At 37.8% G+C, this 27,454-nt stretch overlaps 1 protein-coding gene across 1 annotated transcript in view; it reads left to right on the top strand.

Annotated features, from left to right (window-relative positions):
* Window positions 1-27,454, top strand: part of LOC139125098 (programmed cell death 6-interacting protein-like) — a 79,175-nt gene that overhangs the window by 18,854 nt on the left and 32,867 nt on the right. The window contains 6 exon segments of the mRNA XM_070691206.1: window positions 200-269; window positions 2,945-3,072; window positions 10,789-10,942; window positions 18,077-18,300; window positions 19,553-19,645; window positions 19,648-19,782. Coding sequence (XP_070547307.1) covers window positions 200-269; window positions 2,945-3,072; window positions 10,789-10,942; window positions 18,077-18,300; window positions 19,553-19,645; window positions 19,648-19,782 — 804 coding nt within the window.

The following is a 27,454-nucleotide window of genomic DNA, read 5'->3' as shown; positions in this document are numbered from 1 at the left end:
AGTGTCAGCAATTGAGAGTAAGAATAAAATTTAGGATGAAAGTGTATCATTTGTAGAAAAGTTACAGAAAATTTATGTACACGTCTGTATTGTGTAGTTATCTTGTTTGAATGCAGAGTTTGTGGCCTTCTCTGTATCTAACACTGTTCATGTAATTACTATTAATGTAATTAATCTATACTTTCATTGAACTTTATAGATTCGTGTTTCCTACACATGGTATGATGCTTTCAATAAAGGTTCATGGTTTGGTGGACAAAGAAAACAAAGTAAGTATATACGGGAAAAATGCAACATTGTGAACTGTGGCAATGAACTCTAAGCTTTTTCCTTAGAATGACATTTGCAAATTAGTATCTCAACTCAATAAATGATTTGAACATTTGAACAATGCTCATATTTTTCATTTTGATTCACTGCTAGTTTGATCAAGTATCTGTAGGTAGATCAGCTGTGTGTCTTCACAGAAACCAAACTGAAAGTAGAACATGATCTTACATCACTTTAACAATGTTGACTTTGTTGTTATTAGAAATTAATTTCTGAAAGACTGAAGATGAAAGACTGTGATGTTGATGAATTCCATATGTCCATTTATGGACTGTGATGTTGGTGAATTCCATGTGTCCATTTATGGACTGTGATGTTGGTGAATTCCATGTGTCCATTTATGGACTGTGATGTTGGTGAATTCCATATGTCCATTTATGGACTGTGATGTTGGTAAATTCCATATGTCCATTTATGGACTGTGATGTTGGTAAATTCCATATGTCCATTTATGGACTGTGATGTTGGTGAATTCCATATGTCCATTTATGGACTGTGATGTTGGTGAATTCCATATGTCCATTTATGGACTGTGATGTTGGTGAATTTCATGTGTCCATTTATGGACTGAGAGAGGCAGATGTGTTCAGTACCACCATCATCATCTGTTACCAATAATGAATAAATAAGAAAGGATATGTAAGGAATGCACAAGGCATCAGAGTGAATACAGTCTAGACCCTTTATTTTAGATGTTTTTTATGACATATCTCTGCAAACTTTTATATCAGTGTTTATAAGTATTGCCCTGTAACACCTCCAAGATTGCAAACTTTAGCTATTGGTCAGGAAACTTAAACACTTGAAAATGAATTCATAACAGGTGTAGCATTCATCTTTGTGGATGTCTGACATCTTTGATGAATGGATATAAATAATTCTAAAAGATAAATTATTTGTGCGTCAAAATTAAGTGTTGAAACCTCACTGTCATCTAACTGTATTACTGGCTTCCTGTTGACTGTTCTTGATGTGTATGTGAAGCACAAATTTAGGCCAAAGTATTAAATTCTTTGTTTTGCGTCCACTCAAAATGGGAAAAGGTACGCGTCTAAGCGGCTGAAAAACACACACAAGAAAATTAACACAATGTAATTTGATTGCAGCAAATAAAAATTGTAACAAAATTTTACTTCAGAAAGCTAAGCGGTCATGTCCTAAAATTTCCTATTCAAATACCTTGTGTGTGTTTTTCATGAAAACCTTAAAAACCTACGCGGGTGGGGACGCAAACAAAGAATTTAATTACTTTGGCCTTATTACAAATTTCACAGTTTCAGTTTCCTACTGAGTAGAATTTTAGGACAGAGCCAACAAGCAATATGATATACATAAAAGAAAAGTTGTCCTATCATGGAAAATTTGGTTCAGTGCCCCAGTCACTGATGAAACTATCATGTATTGTTAACATTGTAGAGCAATGTATGGGTGTTTTCGTCACAGAAAATTACTGATAGAATAATCAGTATGTCAATAGGTGGTTTGTCACTGGCTGTCCCAATCTGGCCCATTATCAATCTTTATCAATCTTTGTTATTATACTCAAGTCACACTAGCAGAGAGTGTGGTATGGTACATTCCAAAATGGACAAAGTACAAAACTGAACACTTTCAAGAGGACAACAAAGTATCCAAGTTATACAATAAGCAAACTGTTTAACAGTGGGAAGGCTACTGGAGGGTCAGCACAAATCAGTGCTTGATCAATTATGACCATATGTGTCATCGGGCATCACATGGCGTGTACAAACTCAACCATTTATTTTGCTGAAATTGCTCCTCTGTTGAAAATTTTACCAGCAAATAATATTATCACCTGACACTGAGAATTTGAAGTCATTTTTCAGCAGCAGCATCCAGATTGTACTCTGAATCTGAAGCTAATGAAGCTGCAGCAGCATCCAGATTGTACTCTGAATCTGAAGCTAATAAAGCTGCAGCAGCATCCAGATTGTACTCTGAATCTGAAGCTAATAAAGCTGCAGCAGCATCCAGATTGTACTCTGCATCTGAAGCTAATGAAGCTGCAGCAGCATCCAGACTGTTCTCTGAATCTGAAACTGATACGTTTGTGCAGGATATTTAGCATCTGCACATTATCAAATATGAAGTAGAATTTTATGTTTGTTTTCTTAATTGTTTATGCATCCGACAAAAATACCAGACATCAAGAAAAAATGTGCAGTGCGCACTAGGGTCTACAAAGCGTAAGTTACGCATAGAACTTCATAGCCGTAGGATATGTTACTCATAGAATTCTATGGCAGATTACACCCTGACCTATATTTTTGTTGCTGATGGTTAGATTATACACGGGGCATAATTTTGCATATCAAATTTGTGTCATTCTTCCTTGTTTTGAGTGCATAAACGGTGTTTGATATAGCCACTGCAATGTATTGTGGGATAATCGGGGAAAAGGTCTGTACATGACTGGAAATAACTCTATAAGCAAAACAAACAAAGTCAGCACTGACAGTACAATTTACATTCATAAAATATGTACATTAAAAGTTGAATTTAGTCGCAATTATTAATGATTACAGCTTGGTACTTTTGTACATTAATATTTAGTTCAAAAATGTAATTCATTGTCATTTGATTCCCTTTACAGGTATGTCATCATCGTCTTTTGAGAAGGCATGTGTGTTGTTTAATATGGCATCACTCCACAGTCAAATTGCTTGTATTCAAAACTTTGATTCTGATGAAGGACTTAAAAAGGCTGCCAACCATTTCAAGGTTTGTTCATATCTCATATTTGATTGTGATAATGTATGTCTTTAGTTTAGAGTCAACATCCATTGGTCCTATCATCCTCTGTTTGAGGAGTTCATCATCTTTTGAATAGTAACACATGATAGCAAAGGGAAGATCACAATTTGTCACCTGCCCATATAGGATGGTGCTCATAACAGTAGCACTAATGATGTCTGCCCCAAGGCGAGGGTATCATCAAAACACTATCAAGAGTATTATGTAACGTGAGGACAGGTGACCAACTCGTGGTCTTACCCTTACTGTGTTATTATTAAGTTTGTAACACAGAATAAATATTTCTATGTCTGAAACACAGCACAGAATGTAGTCATGGCAGAATCAAGACTTGCTGCCATGAACCACTCCATGTTTAAATTGCTGTATCAGAATTTCTTAAAATAGAGACTGCGTTATTTGTAGTTATTTGTGTGTACTTTCTGTACAGTTTTATAAAAATCTCATCTAATTCAGCTTGAACTCATTCCATGTACCTAATTTGTATATTCACAACTAGTGCTAAATGATTCATTATGTGTAGAAACAATATGCTTTGGCAAGATATGGTTCTTGGATATATCACTGCACACAACAGGGATATATTACTGCACTCAACAGGGATATATACTGCACTCAACAGGGATATATTACTGCACTCAACAGGGATATATTACTGCACACAACAGGGATATATTACTGCACACAACAGGGATATATTACTGCACTCAACAGGGATATATTACTGCACTCAACAGGGATATATTACAGCACACAACAGGGATATATTATTGCACACAACAGGGATATATCACTGCACACAACAGGGATATATCACTGCACACAACAGGGATATATTACTGCACACAACAGGGATATATTACTGCACACAACAGGGATATATAACTGCACACAACAGGGATATATTACTGCACACAACAGGGATATATTACTGCACACAACGGGGATATATTACTGCACACAACAGGGATATATATGCACACAACAGGGATATATTACTGCATACAACAGGGATATATTACTGCACACAATAGGGATATATTACTGCATACAACAGGGATATATTACTGCACACAACAAGGATATATATGCACACAACAGGGATATATGCACACAACAGGGATATATTACTGCACACAACAGGGATATACTTAAGCAATAATGTACCACCTCCCGGTCCATTATGGACGAAAGCAAACTTTGCATGACATAATGTGCAAGGCAAAGTCGAGTACATTATGGAGTGCAAAGTTTGCTTGAGTATACATTTACACACATTCCACACTGCACTGAACATGCACGTTCAACACAAAAATGAGCAGCACTTTCACGGTTAAATTGGAATTAAAAAGCGATGTATTTTCGAAGGAAATGAAAAGGAATTGCATCCCTACCATCTATATCGAACTTGAAACATCACGGAAACGGAAACGGAAACGGAATGTTCATGCATCGACATCAGCATGATCAGCAAGCTGCATGCCATGGTATCAGCTGATCAATACGATCATTATTATGTCTCTGGTAGTACAGCATTCGTTGCAAAGGATATCAACAGAGTTCAACAAAGTTATTCAAATGTTTAAATTTCATTAATAATTGTGTGTATAAATTTAATTTTGGATGGCTTCTTGAGAAGAGTTATTTTATTTCGGCGAAAGAGAAAACTCCACGTAAACCTGTGCGTGAAAGGTACAGTTGACAATCATACTGGAGGGTCTCTGTTGCGATGTCATAAACAAGGCAAGGTGAAACCACAGACAAGGAGAAAAAAATGATGAATGAAAGTTGTCTGCGATTACAGTCAGTGCATCAGAACCAGGTGGCCAAGATATTAGATCAACGGAGAGTCCACGGTCGTCATGATTGTTGGCAGTAGCTGACCTTGGACCGAGACTCTGAATAGCTCCGTAGTAATTTCCATAGACACCTCCAGTCAAGGTTGATGACAGCAAGCTCCTGTTGTTGGCCCGTTTACGGCAGGTTCGGGTAGCCTTTCACGCTTGCATAATTTACATGGCCACTGACATATATAATATGTCATGTGTCAAACCCAGTATTGTCTAGGAGTTTGTAAGCATAGTGAGTTCTGTTTCACTTATACGGCAACGAAGCAAATCATGTTGTAAACAACGTAGTAGTAGTAGTACTGCATACTGCAGCGTAACAGATGGGGACTGCATGCTAAACACGAGCCATTGACAGCATACGACGAGTGCAAGCGGGAGGACTCAAAAAAATTAGGCCAAAGTAAGTAAATTCTTTGTTTTGCGTCCACTCAAAATCCTAAAAGTACACGGGTAAGCGGCTAAAAAACACACACAGAAAATTTAACACAAAATTTGTTTGCCTTTATTGGACAATTTTTCTCAAACCACATGAATACTCCTGTCATAGTGTGACACACTGTGTGATCACTGTATGCATTTTCATAACAAATGGATCAAAATAAACAGCCATTCTTTGACGTTTGCTTTTCTCTTATTAGTTTTAGATTTCTTTCTTGTGCACTCAAAGTGTCCACATGTCAATACCATTGCACAGCAACTTGACAGCCTCATCAAATTACTTAAATCTGGACAGTTTGAGGAATGGGTACACTATAACAGTATACAGTAGCGATCTTTTGTCCTCAAGTTCTTGTACATTTTTTTCAAGTTTCCTGTAATGTCTGTGCTCTGATGTAATGTCATAGTTTTGCTAAAAGGTGTCTGTTTTGAAAGAAAACACCATACAGATATGGTAACTTGTAGCCTCTGCATTCAATTTTAGAAAGATGGGGCATCAGAGAGAAGAAGAAATTGGTGATATAATTGACAAAAGTATTCCCTGTAGGTTCCTCGGGACCATCCGTAAAACCAGCACCTTTCCTTTCCATCAAATAAAAGAAAACATTTCGCAATTGTCAGTCTCCACACAGAGACTCATCAGACCCAAATTTAGGTGGAAGCTTCACATCTATATTCCATGCACTTTCAAAGTACCACACCTCAGATTGATTGAAAAGATGAAGTATCATGGCATAAATGGAAATATTCTACAGTGGGTCAAAGCATGATTGACAAATACAGAACAGCGAGTAGTCATAAATGGAGCATCATCTGAATGGAGAATACGTCACAAGTGGTGTCCCAAAGGGTTCAGTTCTTGGACCAGTACTCTTTCTAATCTAAATCAATCATACTGGCGGTGAAATTAGTTCTGAACTCAAAAATTTACTGACAATACCAAGACATATCATCCCTTGCGAAATTGTAGTGATCCTTAAATTCTACAAGCTGATTTGGACAAGCTACAAAAAATGAGTGAACACTGGCGGACGCATATTGGCTACAACAACCCCTTCAATAAATACTCAATGAACAATATTTCACTGGGACGTACAACTGAAGAAAATGACTTGGGCGATCTACTTCATTCTACCTTAAAACCTTCAAGCAAATGTGATAAGTTTGCAAAAAAGCAAACAGAATGTTGATCTCATCAAACGATCATTGTCGATCAAATAAAAAAAATGTCATTCTTCGTCTTTACAAGCAACTTGAAAGCCCACAGCTTGAACATGCAGTACAAGCTTGGTCACCATGGCTACAAAAGGACATAAAAATCTTAGCACGGCAACTAATACCTAAACTCCAACACTACAATTATCAAAATAGACTTAAAAAGCTTGGTTTAATAACACTTGAACAAAAAAAGAATTCGCGGTGACACGATTCAACTCTAGAATTAGTTTTCAAAGCCATGACCACTGTAACCTTTCACTTGAGTTTGCAGCCGACTCGAGAACTTGAGGACACTGTCCCAAACTTCGTAAACTAACCGTTCGACTTAACACAACACGACACAAGAAAGTACTTTTTTCAGCAAGAGTTGTGGACATCTGGAATAAATTACCAGCCGATGTCATTAATGCAGAAAGTGTGACCTCCTTCAAGAGCAGCTACGACCGCCTACTACAAGTTTGAACTTTCACAGAGGGATTCTAATATACTTTCCATATCAAAATGTACGTAAAGGCCTTTCGTTTACAGTACTGATCACTGGTTTATTTTTGTTGCAAGTTAAGATGGACGAACTAACCAATTTGTGGCAAATCTAAAAGACCAATTAACTAGGATAGGCCTCAACACTTTCCGATTTTTCCGTCTGCCATACTCTCTGAGTCGTGGTACCCAAGTCCAATCGCGTTAATCGGCCGACTGAATCTCTCTCTGTTCAAGTCCCGATTGCTTACAGTGACCATGCCTTCAAGTTGCCGTGCAAAGGTTTCCTGTTTTTTAACTTCGATTTTTTCCCTGCTTTCATCCATTTTTTATCGTGACGACAAAGACACAACAGGCAAAGCAACAACAAACAGGGAGAACGTGAGGCCCCGGTGCGCATGAGGCTGAGAGTATCGACATGGGTAAATGTGTAGAGAGTACTGTTTTACGTCACCGCATGGTCCATTAGTGAAATCTGACTGCCGTAAAGGAGTTTTTCATCGCAAAGTTAAAAGCCACAACTTGTTTTTGCGACAAAATAGCGCCACCAACGGCGAAATTTAGAAAGGAAAGTTTGTGTTTTTTTTCCCGAAAAATCTCCAAAAACCTAGGCGCGCGAGGACGCAAAACAAAGAATTTACTTACTTTGGCCTTATAAATCTGTACGATTAATCATTTTTTTGACATAAGACATTTTTTTGTAAGGCATTATTACCTTGTCCCATACTTTCCCTCCTTTTAAATGCGTAGTCCTTTTTTTCGTTATCCAAAAAAAAACTTGTATTGTTATGCTGTTGGGCTGCAATGCTGAATGATGGAATACATTATCAGTAATAATGTAAGGATATGACTCACAAAATTCACTGGTATTGACAAAGCCATAATATAATGCTCCACACAACAGGGATATATCACTGCACACAATAGGGATATATTACCGCACACAACAGGGATATATCACTGCACACAACAGGGATAATCACTGCACACAACAAGGATGTATTACTGCATATAACAGGGATATATCACTGCACACAACAGGGATATATCACTGCACACAACAAGGATATATTACTGCACACAACAAGGATATATTACTGCAAATAACAGGGATATATCACTCCACACAACAGGGATATATCACTGCACACAACAGGGATAATCACTGCACACAACAGGGATATATTACTGCATATAACAGGGATATATCACTGCACACAACAGGGATATATTACTGCACACAACAGGGATATATCACTGCACACAACAGGGATATATTACTGCATATAACAGGGATATATCACTGCACACAACAGGGATATATCACTGCACACAACAGGGATATATTTAATCAATATAGCACTCCAAGCGATAGTATACCACAAGATTTTGACCAGTTCACGACATATGTTCACAAGCGATAGCGAGTACAAATATGAAGTGAACTGGTCAAAATTTAGTGGTACGCAATCACCGGGTGTGATTTATTGCTTTTATGTCATAAGATTGTATTGGCATGGAATGTCATAAACAGATTTTCGTTCAAGCTGAGAGCTCGCGCGTATGCCACCCATGGTATAATGCCAATATACCATGGTTCTTTTCGCGTCTTGACCAATCAGATCGCTGTATTTGCACCATCAATATAATGGTATGATATAATACTACACACAACAGGGATATATTACTGCACACAACAGGCATATATTACTGCACACAACGGGGATATATTACTGCACACAACAGGGATATTACTGCACACAACGGGATATATTACTGCACACAATAAGGATATATTACTGTATATAACACGCATATATCACTGCACACAACTGAGATATATTACTGCACACAACAAGGATATATTCAAATAATAACACACGCCAGCAAGGGCAAGATCAAGATTTGTTGCCCGCCCAAGGGATGGTGCTCATGACGGTAATATTGATGATGCCCAAGCTGAAGGCGAGGGTATCATCAATATTACCGTCATGAGCACCAGCCCAAGGGCAGGCAACAAATCTTGATCTTGCCCATGCTAGCGTGTGTTATTAATTTCATTACACCGAACAAACACTTGCTTTCGAAACTTTGCTCAGAATGCAGTCAAGTGTCGAACGAGACTCGCCACAGTGAAACGTTCTATTTGTTGCTCGATCGCAATGCTACATGAAGTTGAATTAACGTCTAAAAACGAAGACAGTGTTGTTCAAGCTTTTCTCGTTTAATGTATTAAACATCGTCGTGTACTTCAGGTTGAGCTAATTTCTTGTACCTTTTCAAAAGCCATTGCTTTACAGAAATACCAAGCAAATGTACACAATGATGTGGTACGCGCAGAAAGGACGCGCGGTATTCCAGAACTTGGTAGCGGGCTATATCACTGCACACGACAGGGTTATATCAGCGCACGCGACAGGGCTATATCACCTTAGCCATGTTCTATCACTTTTTGTTCTATATCACGTGAGTGAGGCTCAGCCAATCACAGTACCTGAATAATAACGTGAATAATAACGTATAATAATACTGCATATAACAGGGATATATATGCACACAACAGGGATATATCATTGCACACAACAGGGATATAACACTGCACACAACAGGGATATATTACTGCACACAACAGGGATATATCACTGCACACAACAGGGATATATTACTGCACACAACAGGGATATATTACTGCACACAACAGGGATATATCACTGCACACAACGGGGATATATCACTGCACACAACAGGGATATATCACTGCACACAACAGGGATTATTACTGCCCACAACAGGGATATATTACTGCACACACAACAGGGATATATCACTGCACACAGCAGGGATATATCACTGCACACAACAGGGGATATATCACTGCACACAACGGGGATATATCACTGCACACAACAGGGATATATCACTGCACACAACAGGGATATATTACTGCCCACAACAGGGATATATTAATGCACACAACAGGGATATATCACTGCACACAGCAGGGATATATCACTGCACACAACAGGGATATAGGATATATCACTGCACACAACAGGGATATATTACTGCCCACAACAGGGATATATTACTGCACACAACGGGGATATATCACTGCACACAGCAGGGATATATCACTGCACACAACAGGGATATATACTGCACACAACAGGGATATATCACTGCACACAACAGGGATATATACTGCACACAACAGGGATATATTACTGCACACAACAGGGATATATCACTGCACACAACAGGGATATATCACTGCACACAACAGGGATATATTACTGCACACAACAGGGATATATTACTGCACACAACAGGGATATATCACTGCACACAACAGGGATATATTACTGCACACAACAGGGATATATTACTGCACACAACAGGGATATATCACTGCACACAACAGGGATATATTACTGCACACAACAGGGATATATTACTGCACACAACAGGGATATATCACTGCACACAACAGGGATATATTACTACCCACAACAGGGCTATTTTTCCCAACCAGTATTATATTACTATTTTCCTATCAGGGAAGTGAGTCTCAGCCAATTATGATCATGTATATGTAAGGTATTACTAACAACATTACACATAATAGCTGTCTTGTGTGTATCTAGTGATCTATTAAGACTTCCAAAATGTTCTGGTATGATATTCTGCCCTCAAACAGGTTGCAGCAGGTATCTTCACACATCTTAAAGATAATACATACTCCTACATGAACAGTATTAAAACATCAGACATGGAACCAAGTATGTTGCATTGGTTAGCTGCTATCATGCTGGCACAGGCACAGGAAGTCTTCTTCAAGAAAGCTGTCAATGGTAAGACTTAAAAGGTTGTTCCCTTTTATCACAGTATGGAGGTCCATCTTTGCCGTATAAATTTATTTGGTTGTACCAAAAAGTAGTTGTAAAAGAGGTGCAGAGTCAAATAATGAGATGAAATTCATTGAAAAGCATTGTAGGTTTAAACATAATAAACAGAACGTAAATTAAGTGATATGGTAAAAGTAAACTACCAGTACTAGTATCATGTAGTGTTATTTCAAATATTGAATAAACTGCAATGTTTGATATTGTGGTTGTTGTCATGGCAATCTCAATATTGATCATATGATAAAATTTAAGGCTTAATGTTTAACTCTTAATATAGGGTTGTTTTGATCTGAGTACTTATATTAGGCGAGTGGCAGACTCACCTATTTTTCACACTTAATGTACCCACCTTACATACAGCCACATCATACGTCATTTGAAAGCCTATTATCTCTACTTCAAGAAAATTGACGATGTGGAGCTGCCAAGTAGGGCCATACCCCCTTAATTTGCATAATTCACAGGGGTACCCAATTTGCATAAATGCGATATAAATTGGAAATTTCATTGTTAACTACTATAAACATACTTTTGAACGATGGGGTGATATATCAAATGAAAGGTATTTGCATGTAGAATACAATGTGGTTATCTAAAGACATATTTAAATTGATTTCAATGAAATATATTTATATTGAAAAAATTATTTTCCCCTTTTGAATAACAATATTTTAAAATTTTTAATACATAAAGCCACATCATATGTCATCTGAAAGCTTATTATCTGTACATCAAGAAAATTGTCAATGTTGAGCTGTCAAGTACCAGTGTTTCCGTTAGTTTTTTTCTACTTGCGTACGATGTACGCATAGGCTCTGGAAAATTGCGTACAAAGTAAAAAAAGTCGCGTACGGTGACCACTGACCTCATAAAACCAAAACAAAGAAGTACCTCTAATACACAGAGGCTGCCGCTGGTATCAGTGGTGACGTCATCGTTCCCTAAATAGACGTCAAACAAATCTATTTTCTCCGCTGTTTCTGCCGTCTAAACTCTTGCATCGCACTTTGGAAGTCAAACTCTCCGATCTCTGGCCCTTGCAGTGTTATCATCATGATGTCATCGATGACGTTCTCATTTAGTCGACTTCGTTTTGATGTTTTTATCCGTCTGTTTTAGGCGTGTCCAAATCGGTAACTGTTGTGCTTCAAACCGAGGCATGCGGTGTTGAAATTCCAACGTCTTCGGTAGCGTTATTAGGTTCATTATTATCACCCGGCTCCGTGTCACGAACATCGTCGTTAACGCGTGGTTCTGTAGTCTTTGTTGTCTTCCACAGAGAATCGAGTGTCTTTTGACGTTTCGACATATTTATTTACGTCTAGCCCGGTCCGTGGATAGAGGATCAACAGTCAAATAGCAAATAACACGTGCGTGGAGAAGCGACTCGAAATGATTGTGCAAGCCCGTGGGAAAGAAAAAAACATCGTGTGATGATAAAAGTTTATTTGTTTCTAAGTTAATTAGGCACGTCTTGTCATTGGTCGAAAGTCAATGTGCGTGGAAATGATTGACAGCTACAGTATTGATTTGTAGATAGGAGAAACTATGTTTAGTCTGCGCTGGTATGTGAACATCAACGAACGTGACCTGAAACTCGCTAGGGACGTCTTTGGTACGCGTTCACTCCGTGCTATTTATAGTTTCAACAGGTCGACGCCCCACTTACTTGCGTGTGCTGAGAACGTCTTTGAACACATACGCGAACAATTTTGATTTTCAGTCGAGAGCCAGAAATTTGCGTACATCCGTACGCAAGCGATTTTTATTTTGCGTACAGAGCCATAAATATGCGTACAGTACGCAAGTTTGTACGCTAACGGAAACACTGAAGTACGGCTGTAGCTCCTAAGTTGCATAATTCACATGCGTACGCAAATTACAGAAATGTGATATAAAATTAGGAATTTATTAACTATTCTAAGCATACTTTAAACTATCGATTTATATATCAAATGAAAGGTATTTGCATGTAGAATACAAAACAGATACCCAAAGAGATATTAAAATGATTTTATTGAAATTATTTCATAATTATATCGAAAAATATATTTTCCCCTTTCGGATAATGATATTTTAATAATTTCAACATATACAACTACATCATACAGCAATATTATACGTCACGTTAAAGCCTAATACCTCTACTTCATGAAAAATGACAATATGCAGCTGCAATATAGAGCCCGAATTCTTTAATTCTTTAATTTGCATAATGCACATGGATACCTAATTTGCATGAGTCCGATAGAGCAAGAGGTCTGATTTTTGGTATATAGGGATAACTTAGCAATACAATTTTTTTGACAAAATGTCACATGACCTTGGTGACCTGAAATATACATATTTGTCCATTACTCAGTAACCACAAGTGCTACACCCTTCATGTATGGTATGATGGGACACCTTTATATGACACCACATACTGTACCTCATTAATTATGCACATATCTAATTCTGAGCAAGCCAATAGAGCTGGATGTCTGATTTTTGGTATATAGGGATAACTATAGGATAGAAGTTTTTGACAAAATGTCATGTGACCTCGATGACCTTTTACCTAAAATATAAGCAAGTGGTAGGATGGAAGACCTAATGACAACACACGCTTTACCTCATTAATTATGCACATATCTAATTCTGGACAAGTGAATAGAGCTAGAGGTCTGATTTTTGGCATATAGGGATTAATTAGCAATACAATTTTTTTTTCCAAAATGTCACGTGACCTAAATGACCTTTGACCTTGATTTTACATATATATGCATAACTCAGTAACCACAAGTTCTATACCCTCCAATTTTGATAGGATATTAGACCTTAAGATGTCACATCTTGTACCTCATTTATTATGCACATATGTATTTCATGGCTGGCCAATACAGCTAGAGGTCTGATTTTTGGTCGCTTGTTGTGTAATAGATGTTGCTTTCTGCTTATGCAATGTCTCACTTTGCAAATTCCCAGTTTACAAACAAATTTTGAAATTTACTTAAACTTCTGAGACTGAATTCGCAAATTTACTAAGAATTTTTTGAAACCAGAAGGGAAACAGGCATACCAGTGTGATGGGCGGACCAGAAAGTCCATGGAAATCAAGCAGGTTGTTCTTACATGAAAATCCCTGTTTGGTGTGTTGATTTGTGACACACTATGCTAACATGTTTCAACACCCAAAGAAACATTTGTAACTTTAAAGTCAATACGACAGATTAATCACAATATTTTAATTTTGTATCAGGATATCACAAAACAATGTTGTGATCATCGTGGTCCAGCTGTTATGAGTAACCATGTGTACTTGGCTGGACCGATCAAGTTTCTGCAAAAAATCAATTCACTGTCATTGACAAGCTAAAGTGACGTCTTTAATAAATGTGTCCATTCAATATCCAAAGAAAATCAAGGCTATCAATGACACAAAGAAAGTATATTTTAGTTTTAAACTACCGTTCTTTGATGCAGTGCTGTCGTCCAATCATCCATCATCACGGAAGATGTAGTGCATGCAATACACAGTCCACACTGTCCAATCATGTGTGCATGTTTTCCTGGTATAATTCAATTGGGTCAGAATTTTGTAGCAAGGAACATACAAAATCTTGCAGATAAATCAATTTGGATGATATTGTTGATCTATGCAAATTCGAAGTTTTGGTGGACCTTTGAAAATTATGTTTTTACCTTCATGTACGAGATGGCACGTTTACCAAGCTTGATGCTTACTGCCAAAAAATACCAATTGGTTTTATTACAGTTTCACATTTCAACCCTTTCTTTGCAGTTTTCTCAGCAACATTCCCAAAAACCTCTCTCCTTGCATCCCTGCAGCTAAATGCACTGAGGAGCACAGTGTTATCATTGACGCTTTTTTAGCTCCCATAGCCATATGTATATATGGCAATGGAAGCTATTCTTATAGGCTAGGGAAATGTCTGTATGTCTGTATGTCTGTATGTCTGTGTGTCTGTATGTCTGTATGTCTGTATGTCTGTCCGTCAACATCAAAAACTCCAAAACCGCTGTACATTTCATCTTGATATTTGGTGTGTACATGGATGATGGGCTGTAGATGAGATTTTGTTCAAATGAAGTTGTCATTGCCAAAAATATGCAAATTAAGTGAAAAAATGTAAAAACAGTCAAAATTGAAAAAACTCAATAACCACTGAGCAGATTACATGAAAAATTAGCATGTAAGTACTTTGGGCTGACATGAAATGATTGTGCACATCTTGGGTCAGTATCTTGGACTTGCTATTTTTCATGAATTTTTTTGTAATTTTCTCCCATTTTTGGTCAAAAAATCTCCTGCTCTGAAACCACAAGTCCGATTGATTTGAAACTTGGTATGGAAGTGCATAGGAGTGACCTTTCCCAAATTTGGGCAAATCGTGGTGAAATTTGCATATTTTTAGTTTACACGTCCATAGACTCCCATGTTAAGGCAGATCTCCATAGACTCCCATGTATAAGGCCACGAAAAATAAAAATTTAGTTTCTCATCGTATTCATATTGCAAAAAGGATGCAGTGACACAATTTTTAGTCCCCACGGATGAAGTCCAGTGGGCTTATAGATTGGGTCATGTCCGTCTGTTCGTCCATCCGTGAGTCCATCTGTTCACGCAGATATCTCGGATATTTTGACAAAATGTCATGTGACCTTGATGACCTTTGATCTCAAATATACATATTTGTCCATAACTCAGTAACCACAAGTGCTAGCACCCTTCATATATGGTATGATGGGACAGCTTGTGATGCCACATATTGTACCTCATTAATTATGCACATATCTAATTTTGAGCGAGCCAATAGAGCTAGAGGTCTGATTTTTGGTATATAGGGATAACTTAGCAAAACAATTTTTTTGACAAAATGTCACGTGACCTCAGTGACCTTTGACCTCAAATATACATATTTGTCCATAAATCAGTAACCACAAGTGCTACAGCCTTCATGTATGGTATGATGGGACACCTTATGACGCCACATATTGTACCTCATTAATTATGCACATATCTAATTTTGAGCGAGCCAATAGAGCCAGAGGTCTGATTTTTGGTATATAGGGATAACTTAGCAAAACAATTTTTTTTTTCAAAATGTCATGTGACCTCGGTGACCTTTGACCTCAAATATACATATTTTTCCATAACTCGGTAACCACAAGTGCTACACCCTTCATGTTTGGTATGATTGGACACCTTATGACGCCACATACTGTACCTCAATAATTATGCGCATATCTCATTCTGAGCGAGCCAATAGAGCTGGATGTCTGATTTTTGGTATATAGGGATAACTATAGGAGAGAAATTTTTGACCAAATGTCATGTGACCTCGATGACCTTTTACCTAAAATATATGTTTATGTCAATAAATAAGTAACCACAAGTGCTATGTTCTTTGTATTTAGAGGATGGGAGACCTTATGACAACACACGCTTTACCTCATTAATTATGTACACATCTAATTCTGGGCAAGCGAATAGAGCTAGAGATCTGATTTTTTGGCATATAGGGATTAATTAGCAATATAATTTTTTTTTTCAAATGTCATGTGACCTCGATGACCTTTGACCTTGATTATACATATATATGCATATTTCAGTAACCACAAGTTCTATACCCTCCAATTTTGATAGGATATTAGACCTTAAGATGTCACATCTTGTACCTCATTATAATGCGCATATGTATTTCTTGGCTGGCCAATACTGCTAGAGGTCTGATCTTTTTTCCGATTAGAACCATAACTTAGACATGCCTCATGTGTTTCAAATTGGGAACAACGACATAGACCTATGCCCCATAGATCTCAACATATACACTCCAGTGATACTTCTTAATGACCACATTTTCCTGCCCCATCAAGACTAATACTCCTATTACAAGTGGGGACTATGTCATTGTAAATGACTTGTTGAGTTAATGGTTGTATCACAGTATTCGATATATCTAATTCTGTATTTTTTCCATTTTATATTCTGAATAATTACATTAAACATATTTCACTGTACATTTCATTTAAGTATTTTCACTTCATGCACTTTATCCCTTTCACACATGTTCAAATATCTGACCAGAGAACAAACACTAAATAGTCCAGGATGGGAGCTACAGTGTCATTGACGCTATTTTTATCTTTTGTAGACATGACACACATAAATGACATTTGATAATTTTAGATTGTAGACATGACACACATAAATGACATTTGATAATTTTAGATTGTAGACATGACACACATAAATGACATTTGATAATTTTAGATTGTAGACATGACACACATAAATGACATTTGATTAATTTAGATTGTAGACATGACACACATAAATGACATTTGATAATTTTAGATTGTAGACATGACACACATAAATGACATTTGATAATTTTAGATTGTAGACATGACACACATAAATGACATTTGATAATTTTAGATTGTAGACATGACACACATAAATGATATTTGATAATTTTAGACTGTAGACATGACACAACATAAATGACATTTGATAATTCAGATTGTAGACATGACACACATAAATGACATTTGATAATTTAGATTGTAGACATGACACACATAAATGACATTTGATAATTTTAGATTGTAGACATGACACACATACATGACATTTGATAGTTTTAGATTGTAGACATGACACACATAAATGACATTTGATAATTTTAGATTGTAGACATGACACACATAAATGACATTTGATAATTTTGGTTTGTAGACATGACACACATAAATGACATTTGATAATTTTAGATTGTAGACATGACACACATAAATGACATTTGATAATTTTAGATTGTAGACATGACACACATAAATGACATTTGATAATTTTAGATTGTAGACATGACACACATAAATGACATTTGATAATTTTAGATTGTAGACATGACACACATAAATGACATTTTATAATTTTGGTTTGTAGGCATGACACACATAAATGACATTTGATAATTTTTGGATATAGACATGACACACATAAATGACATTTGATGATTTTTTTTGTAGACATGACACAGACAAATGACATTTGATAATTTTGGTTTGTAGACAAGATGAAGAGTGCAATCATAGCAAAGGTAGCAGCCCAAGCCAGTGATTTCTGGGCAGATGCACAACGTTTAGGTCAAGAAATCTCCAAGGAGATTGTGAATAAAGACTGGTTAGCCATCATAGCTGCCAAGACGCCTTATTTTCTAGGAGAAGCTGAGTATCATCAGTCATTGGTTGCAAAGAATGCCAAAAACTATGGAGAAGAAATTGCAAGACTACAGGTATATTCAAAGAAAAACATTCCTGTGTTGCTATACATGTGTTTTGTTATAGATGTGTTTTGTTATAGATGTGTTTTGTTATAGATGTGTTTTGTTATAGATGTGTTTTGCACATTCAACTAATCTACATAAATGTTATCGTGTTAATTAGCATGGAAATCCTGTATGATGTGATAAAATGAGAGAGAACGTTCAGATAGGCTGATTTATGCCATGTTTTAGTGTACTTATGTAATATTGAGTTGGTACTTAGATTTCACCTATCTGTCTGTCTGTATATTTTTTATACATACTACATCATAAATATTGCTGTCTCTCAAGGACAATACAGTCACAATGCTGATTCAACCATCCATTGAACAAAGCTTACTTAAATCTTTATCAGAGGGATACAATTCAGTACTTTAATTCGAAGTTAGAACTCTCAAAAATCATAGAAATCTGTCATTTAACCCAAGACACTTGTACACTTCCAATAAACTGTGAAGGATTAAGTTGTTCTGCTAAACCCAACAAAATATGCAACAGATATGTGAGATTTCTCTATGATTGACAGGTAACATGTATATGTATGCCCATATGAGACAAAGCAACATAAACATCCAAACTCTTAGATTGACCTGTGCCAATAGAATCTAGATATTCCATGTCAACCTCAGAGAACAGTCCCCTCACACAACCAGTGGGAAACGATTAGATTAGAAATTGTATGGGCATTATGGTTTGGCATCCATATTTCATACCAATTTTCGTCACATTTTTCTTTTGAAGATTTGTTGCCAAGAATCACTGATATTTACTCTAATATGTGAAGCCTGTGTCAACCATTTCAGAAAATAAACAATCCATTAGGTTTTGGAGAGATCAGTCATTTGGTTTTGTTGTTTTGATTTCCGTAAAACAAAATGGCGGTTACAGACGGTAGCTCCCCTGCATTCTAATGAGTAATCCAAGTCTAAATTGTGCCTGATAATAAACTTTTTACGACAGGTATCACATGAAATATGGTGTTTATTTTGGTGTCAGGATGGACTGTATTCAAACCGAAATGAAGCCCTACAATTACAAACACAGACATGTTTATATCAAACCATAAGGCGCATCATTGTAACAATAGGGACTCAGGCGTTTCCAAACCGGTGTGTAGAGGAATTGTAGTTGAGGTTGTTATCAATAGAATCTTTAGAAAAATATTGAGGATAAAGGTGTGAATGGAAAGAATGATAATTGAATAATTGATTACTGATTGCAGCATGCAAGTGAGCTGATAGAAGCTGCCCATAACCGTGGTGGTATGATTGTAAGCTTCAAAGACACAGCAGCCAAAGTAAATCGCCAATTATGTTGGACGCCAAGAAGGACAATGACTTTATTTACCATGAGAAAATTCCAGAACGTGGAAAACTGGATCCCATTGGGAAGTTAGCAGTTAGTATTGGCAAAACCTGTTCCATTGAATTCCCAATGAGTTCTACTTTACAGGTGATGTATTGTTATTAATTGAATAAAAATGTTGATATGAGTGATTGGGTGGGTGGGTGGCTGGGTGGATGGATGGATGGGTGGGTGGGTGGATGGATGATGGATGGGTGGATGGATGGGTGGGTGGATGGGTGGATGGATGGATGGGTGGATGGATGGATGGATGGATGGGTGGATGGATGGGTGGATGGATGGATGGAGGGAGGGTGGGTGGGTGGATGGATGGATGGATGGGTGGATGGATGGATGGATGGATGGATGGGTGGATGGATGGGTGGATGGATGGATGGATGGGTGGATGGATGGGTGGGTGGGTGGATGGATGGATGGGTGGGTGGATGGATGGGTGGATGGATGGATGGGTGGATGGATGGATGGATGGGTGGATGGATGGGTGGGGTGGGTGTATGGATGGATGGGTGGGTGGATGGATGGGTGGGTGGATGGGTGGGTGGATGGGTGGTGGGTGGATGGGTGGTTGGGTGGATGGGTGGATGGGTGGATGGATGGATGGATGGGTGGATGGATGGATGGATGGATGGATGGATGGATGGCTGGATGGCTGGATGGATGGCTGGGTGGATGGATTGGATGGATGGGTGGATGGATGGCTGGATGGCTGGATGGATGGATGGGTGGATGGATGGATGGATGGATGGATGGATGGATGGATGGGTGGATGGATGGATGGATGGATGGGTGGATGGATGGGTGGATGGGTGGATGGGTGGATGGATTGATGGATGGGTGGACGGATGGGTGGATGGATGGATGGATGGTGGATGGGGATGGGTGGATGGATGGGTTGGGGGGTGTATGGATGGATGGATGGGTGGATGGATGGGTGGTTGTGTCGGTGGGTAAATATGTTTACTCAAATATTTTGTCTTTAATTAAATGCATTGTGCTATATGTGCTATATACCCAGATGGTTGTCATTCTTTTAATTTTGTTCAAACTTGGCACAAAGGCATAGCACTATGACCTACAGATGCACATCGATTTATTTAAGCAATAATGCACCCCCTCCCGGCTCATAATGGACGAAAGCAAACTTTGCACGACATAATGTACGAGGCGTCGCCGAGTACATTATGTCGTGCAAAGTTTGCTTTCGTCCATTATGAGCCGGGAGGGGGTGCATTATTGCTATTATTTTATAGTTTTGGCAATGCCAGTGAATTTGTAGTAGTAGAAAACGAATAAAAAAGGAAATTTTAACTGAGTTTGAAGCCAGCGCAGTGAGCGTCGTCCAGCATGATCGGCCCTGACTCTGTACATATTACATGCACTCCACACTGCACAGTGCACTGCACTGAACACGCACGTTCAGCACAAAAAATGACCAGCACTTTCACGGTTCATTTGAATTGAAAAACGATGTATTTTCGAGGGAAATGAAAAGTAACTGCATCCCTACCGTCTATATCAAACTTGAAACATCACCTTTAAATATCATGCCATTCAAAAAATCGACACGGTGAAATGCCAGAGATGAAGAAAACGGAATGTTCATGCATCGACATCAGCATGATCAGCGAGCTGCATGCCATGGTATCAGCTGATCAATACGATCATTATTATGTCGCTAGTAGTACAGCATTCATTGCAAACGATATCAACAGAGTTCAACATTGTTATTCAAATGTTTATATTTCAATTATAACTGTGTCTATAAATTTAATTTTCGATGGCTCCTTGAGAAGAGCTATTTTATTTCGGCGAACAACAGAACTTGACGTAAAGTTGACAAACATAGAGGGTTTCCGTACCGTCGCGATATCGAGAACAAGGCAAGGTAAAATCACAGACATGGAGAAAAAAACGATGAATGAAAGTTGTCTCCGATTACAGTCAGTGCATCAGAATTAGGTGGCCGAGATGTTAGATCAACGGAGAGTCCACGGTGGTCATGATTGTTGGTAGTAGCTGACCTTGGACCGAGACTTTGAATGGCTCCGTAGTAATTTCCGTAGACACTTCCGGTCAAGGTTGATGACAGCAAGCTGCCGTTGTTGGCCCGTTTACGGCTGGTTCGAGTAGCCTTTCACGCTTGCATCGTTTACATGGCCACTGACATACATAATATGCCATGTGTCAAACCCAGTATCGTCTAGGAGTTTGCAAACGTACTGAGTTCTGTTTCACCTATACCAAGCGAACCATGTTGTAAACAAACGTAGTAGTACAACCAGCGTATCGGACGGGGACTGCATGCTGAGCGCCAGCCAGACAGACGGCAAGTGCGTGCGTGAGGACTCAAAAAATGTAATAAATCGTACAGTAAGACATTATTATCAATATTGTGAACCATTGTCAAGATTTATAGTTTTGTGTATTACATGGTTTATCCAATATTTCCCCTCCTTTTAAATGCGCAGTCCTATTTTCGTTTTCAAAAAAAAAACTTGCTCGCTGTGGGGCCGCAGTGCTGAATAATGGAATACATTATCAGTAATAATGTATGGATATGACGTCACAAAATTCACTGGTATTGACAAAGCTATAATATAATTTGTGATACGATCATATATGGTCGGGTGGCGGCCATTTTGTTGCGATTTTTCATGTCTTTGGACCATAACTCAGACATCCTTGAGCAGATTCTGTTCAAACTTGGAACAAAGGCATAACACTATGGCTTTCATATCCTTGTCAAATTATTTTGCGATATGATCCAATATGGGCGCGAGGCGGCCATTTTGTTGCGATTTTTCATGTCTTTGGACCATAACTCAGACATCCTTGAACAGATTCTGTTCAAACTTGGCACAAAGTTATAACACTATGGCCTACATATGCATATTAAATTATATTGCGATACGATCCAATATGGCCGTCGAGGCGGCCATTTTGTTTGCGATTTTTCGTGTTTGACCATAACTAAATAACATTTTGAACTGTTCTGTCAAATTTACATACCAGGGATAGAAATACTTTTTATTTCTTGTGGCAAAAGTTTGCCACCGGATATGAAATCTGGTGGCAATTATGAAAAATCTGGTGGCAGTTTAACACATTATGTGATCGGTATAATACAACATTTTGTCATTGCCACATACTCATTCTAATTTATAAATTCTTGAAAATATGGTGAGTACACGTCACAAAAAGTCAACCCATACTGCATGCCTCGAAAAAAATTTCAAACTTACTAACCGTGGGACACGTGAATTTCATTTTTACTTGCCCGAGAGGAAAAAGTACTTGCCCTAAATTTCTAATAACTGTACCAGTAATTTGTAACAGAGAGCAAGAGTTTGGCCATATGAAGTGAATTCAAAGAGGGAAAAAAAAAACAGATTCAAACAAGAACTACATCTTGTTAAAATGAAGGACTATTACCAAATCTGAAATGTCCCAGAAGAAATGTGAGAATACTTTAGTCTTTTCTGTAGATTTTGGCCATTTAGAAAACATCTTTGAATTTGGAATTTTTCCACAACCTAGTCCAAATTAAAATCTTTGCATAAGTAAGAGTAATAAGATTGTGTGATTTACAATGTGCATGGCTGGCTGCTGCTCTTTATTATCAAGCTGAGATCACAAACAACTGCTCTGCTAGTGTTTATCTGCCAATGCATACGCACATGTACATCTGCAACTCTTTTACCTGTTTACATGTTTCCTCACTGAGCACAGCAGTCTTTCAAAGTTTATTGATAAATGTATTCCTCAAGAGAGCAGATTCAAGTTTCGTTTTCGTTATACTCTTCAGTGCAGATTTGTTTTCTGTAAGTGAGAGCCGATCCCTAAAAACCAAGGTCACGTAATTTGAAACTGTCTGCATCTCACGCACTACGTAGCTGCAATATATGGCCTCCTTGGTCGACTGAGCCTGTTTCGACTACGATGTAAACTTGTACTTTTTCATCTGGGTGTTGATTTACGTTGAACAGTAAGCATTGCCGAGATCTATGGCTTTGAATAAGTTTACATCCATTTACAAAGCACATGGTGCAATTACACTATCCCGTGAAGCCAATCGACTGCCATACAACTCTACACTTGCACAAAGAGAATGGCAACCACTGTCAAGAGCATACCACTTTACGGCACACATACAAAACAGTGAGTTCACTCCGTGTCGTCGGAGAGAACATGTCGCAAAACTCTATTTTTACGACTTTTTGTGTTTTACAACAGCAAGAACGATTATTTTGCGATGTCGGGCGGATTTTCAAGGGTTTTCAGAAAACACTTCTGAGAGTTGAAGGACTTACAATGATTGTAGACGTGTACAGACCTAATGAAATACGTTTTCAAGCTTGAATTGTCCAGAGCTTAGTTAATTCAACCGCTGGTGGACTTGCCCGTCGGACGGGAAGCATATTGATTTTAATTGCCCGACCGCAAAATTCACTAGCAACGGGCGTCGGGCGATAGGAATTTTTGAGCCTGTACTGGCTAATGAATTGCAAGTATTTATTATTATTTAAATCACGCAGGCTGCAGTTTTGCTTTGTTTTCAAAATGTCACAACATGCTTTTATCTTGTGCCGTATGACTGCATATGCGGCTATCACAGAGAACAACAACATGTCAAGTGTACAAAGCTGCTGTCATCGATATGGAGATTAGCCAATCACAAGTTTGGATTCACGCTATGTTTTCATTCATGCCAAAATGTCGCAATTAGTTTGGGTTTTTTTTTGCTAATGAGTTTTTTCCGCCGTCCGACAACGCGTGTTCCTTCAGTGTTCCTTCATTCAAGCCGTAGGATCGATGACATGATGACCCAAAATTTAGTGGCAGAAAAATACCACCAGAAAAAAATTTGGTGGCAGATTGGACAGTTTTTGGGGGCAAATGCCACCATTGCCACCGATTATTTCGAACACTGTAACACTATGACCTACATATGCATGTTGAATTATATTGCAATATGATCCAATATGGGCGTGAGGCGGCCATTTGGTTGCGATTTTTCATGTCTTTGGACCATAACTCGGACATCCTTGAACCGATTCTGTTCAAATTTGGCACAAAAGCAAAACATTGTGCCCTTCATATGAACACCAATTTATTTAGTGATATGATCCAATATGGCCGACAGGCAGCCATTTTTTTGCAATTTTTTCATGTCTTTGAACCATAACTCAAACATCCTTGAACCGATTTTGTTCAAACTTGGCACAAAGGCAAAGCACTATGGCATACATGCATGTATCAATTAACTTCGTGACATGTTCCAATATGGCTGCCAGATTGTCATTTTTTCCAATATCGCTGCCAGATGGTCATTTTTGGATTTTTTCATGTCTTTGAGGCTTAATCATATGCAAATATTCCTTAACCAATGTTGTTGAGACTTGGTACAAAGATAAAGTACTATGGCATACATATGCATGTCTGCTAATTTTGTGCTATGATCCATATGGTCAATAGACAGCCATTTGATTTCAATTTTGGTGTGATTTTTTTATGTCTTTGAAACATAAACATAGGTCACTGTCCCTCGATGGACTGATTTTGTTCAAAGGTAATACGAAGATAAAATACTATGGCTGCATTCTTGTGCACATTCATTTGTTTCATTATATGATCCGAAATGGCTGATTACAACAACATGCCCGATCCCATACCATTTCGAAAATTCCACCAAACCATGTGTATAGTATGTGCCGTCATGACACTAGAGGCAGTGAGGGCATCGTTATGTGTGATGTAATCAAAAGTTCCTTCAGTGGTCATTACCAGCAGAGATGAGTCATTTATTGAACGTTCCTCAGATTATTTTATTATGCAAGTCACAGGCCTGATGCACCCGTTGCATCAATGTCATTCCACAGCTACCTAGACCACAGCTATCTAGACACCAAAGATTATAACAAAATGGACAAGCGGGGACTGTGTCATCAACGATGACTTGTTTTAACATGAAACCAGTTAATAACAGTTCTGTTGTCAGTCACTTAAAGTTGGTGGAGGGTGGGCAGGGGAGATAACACCAGTTTACAAAAAAAACCAATATTAATAAATAAAAGTATACATTAATGGCAATATTATCTGAATCAAGCAATTAGACATGCTACAGCCACCTCTTGGTTTGATGTAACAGCTATGTGCAGGCTGACAGCTTGGGTCAGCTTATGATCAGAAATGGTATCCAGGTCATTTAAAAAATGGCAAAAAGGCAGATGACAGGAAATACCAGGTGAAACCATGGATTAGCCATTAGTAGCATCAGAGTCTATTTGCTTTTCCAAAATCAAATTGAAGCAAAGTTGAAATTATTGATAACTGACTACCTTCCTTGGCAGGGCCAGGATTCCAATATTTAGTTTTACTGTGTAACTCTTGAACAGTGACAAGCATTTATTTTTTCATGTACAATTTGCAAACAAAGGGATTGACCAAATAAACATCAGCAATATATTGCATGATAAGAAAGTTGTGGAAAAAATACCTCCATATTTTAAATTTCAAGAACCACCTATAGTTTCCTACTCATACACAAAAATCATTGGTAGGAAACTTTTTAACTATAACAATGTCTTGAAAAATTTCAACTTTCCTTCAAACAACAGCAGAACTTGCAATTGCTTGTTGCCATAAACCACTTGGTCACATAATAACTGGTGACCTGTCCATCATTACCAACAGCAAACTCCGGCAACTCTTTCAATATAGCCAAAATATCGGGAACCACAAAATATTAATTGGAAATTTAATTTCAAAATTATCATGGATGCCGCCAAAAAATATGCAAGACAGTGGGCTGCAGTTTAGGAAGTTGATGTGGAATACCTCTCTGACTGGCTGAGCAAAGTCAGAGATAAATTAAAATCACGTATTTCACATCTCCGTTCTCACAGTAAAGATGTAAATACTTCCTCAGTATTAGATGACCCATCTGTCAAAGCATGCCTCGATGCTTTACACAACGAATATGTTGTAGTTCCTGCAGACAAAGCTTCAAACAACATTATCTTTGTCTGTAGGAATTATTATATCCAGTGTATAATAGATGAAATAAATCTTCATTCAGATAAGAGTAATACAACCTATACTCTTTCCTCCCTTTCTGATGAAGATATTTTTTCAAACCATTCATCTGTGCTCAATGAATTTGGCATTCCTTTGAAAGAGAAGGACAAAACACTGCCTATGTTGTATTGGATACCTAAACTGCACAAGAACCCTTACAAACAACGCTTTATTGCAGGATCAAGCAAATGCACTACTAAACATCTGTCACAATTATTGACTATAATTTTAACAACCATCAAAATGGTCTTTTTCGATATTGTGACAAAGTGTATGAAACAAGTGGGTTGAATCAAATGTGGATACTAAAAAATTCCAAGGAATTGTTGCTTGATTTAAGAGTCAAGAAAAACAAATACAAGTCAATCCGAACATTTGACTTTTCCACACAATACACCACAATTCCCCACAATAAACTTAAAACAAGGCTGTCATCTCTTGTTAAACAAGCTTTCCTGCATAAAAATGGCAGTAGAAGGTACCAATACATTACCATCAAACATAGGTCAGGTTATTTTAGTAACAACATGGATGCCCAGCACAAATACACAGATGAAGAAATTATTAACATGCTTAATTTCTTAATCAACAACATATTTGTTAAGTTTGGTGGTATGACCTTTCAACAATCTATCGGCATACCAATGGGTACAAATTGTGCACCACTTCTTGCTGACTTATT

Source organism: Ptychodera flava (assembly GCF_041260155.1).
Source record: "Ptychodera flava strain L36383 chromosome 23 unlocalized genomic scaffold, AS_Pfla_20210202 Scaffold_24__1_contigs__length_23054250_pilon, whole genome shotgun sequence".
NCBI classification, from domain to species: Eukaryota; Metazoa; Hemichordata; class Enteropneusta; family Ptychoderidae; genus Ptychodera; species Ptychodera flava.
The sequence above is the reverse complement of the archived record's forward strand: the minus strand, read 5'-3'. Positions and strand labels throughout refer to the sequence as shown.